Source organism: Protobothrops mucrosquamatus, unplaced genomic scaffold, assembly GCF_001527695.2.
Source record: "Protobothrops mucrosquamatus isolate PMUCROS unplaced genomic scaffold, P.Mucros_1.0 scaffold7132, whole genome shotgun sequence".
In the NCBI taxonomy this organism is placed as follows: domain Eukaryota; kingdom Metazoa; phylum Chordata; class Lepidosauria; order Squamata; family Viperidae; genus Protobothrops; species Protobothrops mucrosquamatus.
Window position 1 is genome coordinate 690 of NW_015392940.1, and position 7,047 is coordinate 7,736.

Consider the following 7,047-nt stretch of genomic DNA (forward strand, 5'->3'; position numbering starts at 1 on the left):
CCATAACATTTGGCCAGTACGTAGCAGGCGGTATGGGCTATTCTCACCCATAAGCAATACATCTGTCAGATTAGAATACACTGCCTCCATTCTGGTTCTTACTAAGAATCTGTAATGTTATTCCACTTCCTTTAAAGTTTGGAAGATTGCTGTCTAGGTCTGGTCCTCAGCAACTGGAAATTTTGGCGTAGTTGGCGTAGCTTTTATTTGCTTATATGCCGATAGACAACAGGAGTCACTTTCATCTCTCTATTAGCTCCAGCTGCACGAGGGTGTAGAGGAATCTCCTCATCCTCCATCTGCTGTTTAGCAAAATTTACAAAAACCTGTGGGAGAAAAGCAGAGAAATGTACAGCAAGAACTATCCTAGGAAGCTAAGTTCTGATACCAATTGGGATGACAAAAAATAAAATAAAATGACAAAATGCGTCATGATACCACAACAAACCCTGGCCTTTTATATTTGCATCCTGATTATCTGATGCAATTACATTAGTCATGGGGTTTGTGTTGTGATGTCACGTCATCTGCTCCTCTACAGACCTTTAGGGGAGGAGATAAATCCAGAAGCTCTCCAGAAAGTTAAGAAGATTTGGGTGAAAAAAACTGTCTTAACAATTTCATTCACTGGCTGATCTGACCAAAGTAGTAGTATGCTAAGTTAGGGTGATTTTGAAAGCTGGCATACGTAACAAAACCTTTTTCTGCAAACAAATGTATTTATTTATTTGTTCAAGAAAATTTATAAAGCAGCCTACTTGCTTGTGGCGACTCTAGGCGTCTTACTGAAAACGTAGAAGAAATAAAAATAATAACAAAATAAAAAAATAATAATAAAATAACCCCCCACTGTCCCCTCAGCGACCACACACATCATCTCAGCATTTAATGGGCTCCATCCAGTGGTGGGATTCAAATATGTGAACAACCGGAAGTCCATTCTGGGCCTAGGCAACAAAAAATTAGCTGTCGGTTCTGCCAAACTGGTGTGAACCAGCTGAATCCCACCACTGGCTTCATCCCACTCTGGGTTCCCCAGGCCCACTGGCAAAACCACGTCTTCAGGGCCTTCCAAAAGAGTGTCAGAGTGAGGGCCAGTCTAATTTCTGGAGGGATGATGTTCCAGAGGGAGGGAGCCACCATGGAGAAGGCTCTTCTTATGGCTATCACCAGATGTACCTCCTTAGGGGAGCGTATCCCTTCCCTTTATAAGTCCGCATTAAATCCAAATAAAGGTAGTATAAGCAGCAAATGGATCACTATTCTACGGAGACAGAGAAATACCAAACCAAACCAAACCAAACCGTGAATATGTGAAATTCCTTTGCAACTACAAAAAATGTTAGAAAGATAAGTGCTGCTGAAATGTCTATAAAAAGTAGACCCACTGGACGTGACTCAACTGCACTTGCAAATAAATGAACTTCTGCCCCAAAGTGGGAAACTGAATTACCTCAGTTTCTAATATACAGTACTGAAATGGTTTCTGTAGTTGGGCTGTTCACGTTCACTGAGTGGAAGATTCCCATTTTCAGAATATTTTAATATTTTAATTTACCTGATCTAGGGTAGTTTGTGAGATAGAGTATTCTTCAATATTTAGGTTCTCTTTGTTGGAGAGAATCAATCTAAAGATCTTGGCCAGTGAGTAGGTACATATTTGGTACTGCAGCATGTTATAGTGCTTTTCTCTCTGTATCCCTCTTGGAAAGTTCTGGCACATGAATTGTTCTGCTTGGCTGAGATCTGGGAGTAATCCAAGTTTAGGTGCCTTGATTTTCATGGTAACGATGTAGCCATCTCCATATCTGTAAGATAGCCATGATTTATTAAGTTATATGTTTGTGCAGTAATATTCACATTTATTCTATAAAAAAATTCATAAAGAGAGCACATAATTATTAAATTACATACTTTCATAAATCCTTAACCATGAACATGAGATACCGATCTTCAGCTTACTTGTATTTGAGATCCTGGATGGTGCCCAGACATTTGAAGGTGCCTTTAGCCATGATAGCTATGCGTGTACAGAGCGCCTCACATTCTTCCATGCTTATAAAATGAGAAACACATTGCACTTTACAGTTAATATACAAAACAAGAATCTGTTTTCAACAAATGGATCTCTTTTGGTGACCTGGTGTAGTTTTATTTACATTAATGAAAAAAAAAACGTAAGAAGACAGGAAGTGGGGAGACTAAATCCTTTCCTAACAATAATCAGCTCCATTCCCACCTCAGACTTTCAAGGCTAACTGATAAAAATGGAGAGCAAGTTGCAAACCCCCAGGAACAGCTTGCATTATCTTAACTGTGCTCTCAGAGCTAAGTCTTGCTATAAAAGAAGAAACTTGGTGAGCTGGGCTACGTTAAACTACAATTCTCTTGGAATTTCATTGTAGGGGATGTTTCCATTTTCTCATTGTTTTTTCTGCCTATTCTATTTTCTCAAAAATAATTGATAAAAGGGTTGGAATGCTGTCAGTCATCAGTCTACAATATTTACATTTTAGCATTTACAAAGCTTTTCAACAAGCTTTTGCTGTACATTCCCACTATCTCATGGAATGTATATGCTGTTGTCTTTCATTTGGAGCATTCTCATGTTTAACCATGACCATTCTTTCTTGCTTGTTCTGCAAAGCTGTTTTTTTTTTTTAAAAAAAAACATGGCAAATAAAAAGCAGGTGCAAGTCACCTGCAAGATTTCTAGAGGACAGTCAAGGCATTTGCGAAGACCAAAACACCTGTATTCTCCAAGTATTAGGCAGCCATTTCCCAAAGCTTTGGGGGCTGCTACTAGACCAGTGGTGGCGAACCTATGGTATGGGTGCCAGAGGCGGCACTCAGAGCCCTCTCTGTGGGCACGCGCGCCGTTGCCCCAGTCCTAGGCCTTCAGCTGGGTTTTATAAAACCTTTTCGCTTTAGGCCTCCTTTCGCTTTAGGCAAAAAAAAAAAAAAGGGGTTCAATCAATCAGTCAATTTCAATTTCTTGCAGGGAAAAAAAAAGATCTTGCAAAGTTGGAATTGATTGATTGAACTTTTTAGTCCCACCCAGTCTGCCGTTACCACCGCAGCCACGCCCAGCCAATGGGCCACACCCACCTGGCATTCTATGATGCATAAGTGGGTTTTGGGTTGCAGTTTGGGCACTTGGTCTCTAAAAGGTTCGCCATCACTGTGCTAGACCAATTTTCTGATACTCTCACGTGATATGAAGACAATCCCTTCTCTGCTGCCTCCTACAGTGGATTAAAGATGAAGTAGGGAGCAGGTACGTTCCAAACTTAAACAAACTTAAATAAGATGCTGTTATTATATAATTTATATACCTGTCTGAAGCCATCTTAGAAAAACCTAAAATCTAAAGATTTATAATGCAGGACATAAAATTGTAATTTTCAAAAAGTAAAATAAGGAGACTGTAAAGTATAATTGTAATGCACACTGGACTGGACCCAGACAAATTGGAGTTCAATTCCCCATTCCTCTATCAAGCTAATTCAATGACTTGAGCCAGTCATTATCTCCCAGGTTAATTTATCTCAGCAGGCTTGGAGTGAGGATAAAATGCCAAGAGACAGTAACTGCTTGAAGGAAGGGCAGAAGCAAAGGCTTGGGGATCCTCCCTTCCCAGCTGAAATCTGAAATGGAGCAAATGAATCTGAATGAACTGTGAGTGATAACCAGGAGGTATGATTCGATTTAATTTGATGGGAGCATGATTTACATTACCTGTGGGAGGTAAGAACCACAGCTCTTCCATCTCTGATCACACTGAAAATTGAGTTCCATAACAAGCGTCGGGACTGGGGGTCCATTCCTGTAGTTGGTTCGTCCTATGAGAACAGGAATGTAACAAGTAGTATATTTTCTCAAGAACAAATGGTGAAGCAGTTCCCTCACTTGTAAAAGAAGTAATATTTTCGGAGTTCCAGTTATTTGTTTGCATCCCACCTTTATTATGTTTACAGATAACTCAAGACTGAACGTATTTCCTCTTTTGGGGGTTTAACATGCTTACTCTTGCATGTGCCAAAAAGTAACTTTTTCAAGGTCTGGATGCTATGTGTCTCATGCTTCAGAAGAAAACGTGTACCTCAGATATCAGAATTGTGTAAGAAGGCCTAGCTTATCAATGTTAATTGAGTAGAAGAAAGACAACACAAAAAGACTATTAACAGAATTTGCAAAGAGCTATTTCAAACCAAAAGTAACTATGGTGTAGAGCAGGGGTAGGCAACCTTGGCTCTTTTATGACTCGTGGACTTCAACTCCCAGAATTCCTGAGCCAGCTTGGCTGGCTCAGGAATTCTGGGAGTTGAAGTCCACGAGTCATAAAAGAGCCAAGGTTGCCTACCCCTGGTGTAGAGGAAGGATAGACAAAGCCTAAGGGTGGAGTCAAGAGCAGAATCAGTCTAGAGTTGATACATTCCTACAGGAGAGCTCAGTCCAACCACTCTTTAATTCTGTTGAACCTTAGATAATGCCAATTTAGTGCTGATAGGCATGAGCAATAAATCATCATACCTAGAACTTAACGTGTGGTCCCGATTCTCCTTATCTGACATGTGGTGGGATAAAGTTTTGGATTGCAAAGGCTATTGAAGTAGATTTCTTCCTCAGTTTTTCAGAGCTGTTTTAGAAATTAATAGTTGCCTTCAGTGGTGGGATTCAGCCAGTTTGCACCACTTCTGCAGAACCGGTAGCTAATTTTTTGTTGCCCAGGCCCAGAATGGACTTCCGGAAGCGGCATCCACACAGAGAACCAGTTGTTCACATATTTGAATCCCACCATTGGTTACCTTATTGCAAAACTACTTACTAGCAGGACTAAGGGAGGGCAGCCTATCAATGCAATAGCAGTGGAAAGTTTCCGTTTGGTGCCGCCACTGTATGTTCCTGCCAACTGATCTGCATTTTGTGACAGTCCAAGTTTCTGAATTCCCCATTCTGCCACCTGTGGGGAAAAAAAAATCAAGATCTTGACATCTATGTAAAATATTATGACTTTAATCCAGTCCATTATATGGGTTTATAGTTGGGACTCTCACAAAACAGCCTACTGCAATCTGGAACCAAAATTGCAATCATTTCCACAAGGGATAGTCATAATCTGGAGGACATCAGATTAGGGAAAATAGTCATAAAGGATGCTTCAATGGGAAGCTCATGTCCTTTAGTATTAGCAATCTCTGGTACGTATTATATACATGTTGAATTAATATCATATTCTGATAATATTCCAGAGGAAAAGGAGCCAGAGAAAGTCATAGTAGAAGAGAACAGAATGAAGCTTGGAGCTGAAAATTAGAAATAACTTTGAAGCACTTCCAAATGATATTCATACAGATATGCATCTCACACATGATTTTAGGGATGAGATTGCCAAAATCTAATGGGCTTTGAAACAATTTATGTCTTTATTCTGGACACCTATGATACCATGTAATGGTGCCCGCTATCTGAAGAAGTTGTTGATCCACCCACCAAGCCATAAATGGTGCCAAACCACAATGGGGAATTTCATGATCATGCTTGGCTAAAACCAGATAAATCACACAGTGGCTTAATGCAATGGTGAACCCAGCCTCGGAGAAAGATTTTACCATCTTGCTATGAGTGCTGAAAGAGTTCAGCCCATGCACTCCACACTGTCAGTTTCATAATTTTGGTTTTTAGTATACCTATACATACATACATACATTTCGCATCGGCGAAATGGAGGGTGGGGACGTGACTGCTGGGTTACAGCCCGAGCCGGATTGGATGGGGGCAAACGAGGAGCAGAAGAGGGGACAACTAGATGGCACTTGTGTGCCAGGTGAGGCTAAGCGCCCTCACGGTGCACGGACACAGAGGAATGGGGGTGTGAGGGTCAATGCAAGGATAGTTAATGAGAGTGATGAAGGGCATGCATCGATTGGTTATCCAGGACCCGTCACGAGATCTAGGGCCCGGGCGCAGGCGTTGGCTGGCCTATAAATGGTTTCTCCCATTGAGTTATTCTTTACCCTGACGATGTTGGTAGGATCCAACGAAAGCTAGGTCCTTTTTAATATTCTTTTAAAGGTTTTTAATGTTTTATTAAAACTTTTAACTGTTTTACAACCTCCTGGTGCTCACGTTTTGTTTCCTACTATGGATATACCCAGGAGTCACTCGTTTGTCTTCAGTGTTATTTTTAACCATACATACATATATATATATATATATACTCATACACATATATAAGATTTTTACTCTAGCTGAAATGTATTGCCATAGCATTTACTGTCCTCACCCCAATCTGATGCAATACGAACATCATGTGGGTAACAGTTACCATGAATACACGGTACTATATCTTGAGCTATCCCCATTGCAAGCTTAAGCAAGAACAACTTCACTACTTTAAGTTTCACGTGTGCACACTCGATAATGTAAAGGCACTCTGTAAACTGAAGAAACTATTTTGTAGTTTGATTTCACCACGTGCAAGATTCCTACATAGAAATAGAAACAATAGCAGCACAGTGTGCAGAGCCAAGAAGACAGTACAATTTAGATACAGACTAATGCATATTTTTTCTTTAAAAATTTAATATGAATTAATACGATCTATTGTTCTAGCAGAAGCCATCTTTTTTTGTATAGGTATCTTTAGACGTAGCCCAAAACATACACACAGAAAATAAAGAATAATTATCCTTACCCTCTGAATTTCAGCTTCTGGGACACCACGCAGACGGGCATAGAGAAACAAATGTTCTCTTCCTGTTAGTAGTTCATCAATAGCATCAAATTGTGGGCAATAGCCCATGTTTTGATGAACATCCCAGATTTGGGTCAATATGCTAGCAAAGGTGAAAGTGACAAAAGGAAGAAAACAAAATCTTTACAGAGCCAGATTTAATCAGTACAGTAGCTGTAGAGAGAAAAAGTCTCCAGCTACGGTATAACAGTAATTTAATAAAATAATACCTTGTAATTAAAAGATTAACACATTAAGAAACAGATTAAAATAAATCCAGCTAAATCCCTGTTAATTAAAGCTTGACTGAT

The 7,047-nt window shown here is 39.9% G+C and overlaps 1 protein-coding gene across 1 annotated transcript in view; it reads right to left on the reverse strand.

Moving 5' to 3' along the window:
* Positions 1-203: 203 nt before the first annotated feature.
* Positions 204-7,047, reverse strand: part of LOC107300451 (retinal-specific ATP-binding cassette transporter-like) — a gene marked incomplete at its 5' end in the record, with an annotated part of 15,139 nt that continues 8,295 nt past the window's right edge. The window contains 6 exons of the mRNA XM_015829775.1: positions 204-326; positions 1,559-1,808; positions 1,963-2,055; positions 3,739-3,842; positions 4,829-4,963; positions 6,698-6,839. Of these exons, the coding sequence (XP_015685261.1) occupies positions 204-326; positions 1,559-1,808; positions 1,963-2,055; positions 3,739-3,842; positions 4,829-4,963; positions 6,698-6,839 (847 nt within the window). The remainder of the gene's footprint in view (positions 327-1,558; positions 1,809-1,962; positions 2,056-3,738; positions 3,843-4,828; positions 4,964-6,697; positions 6,840-7,047) is intronic.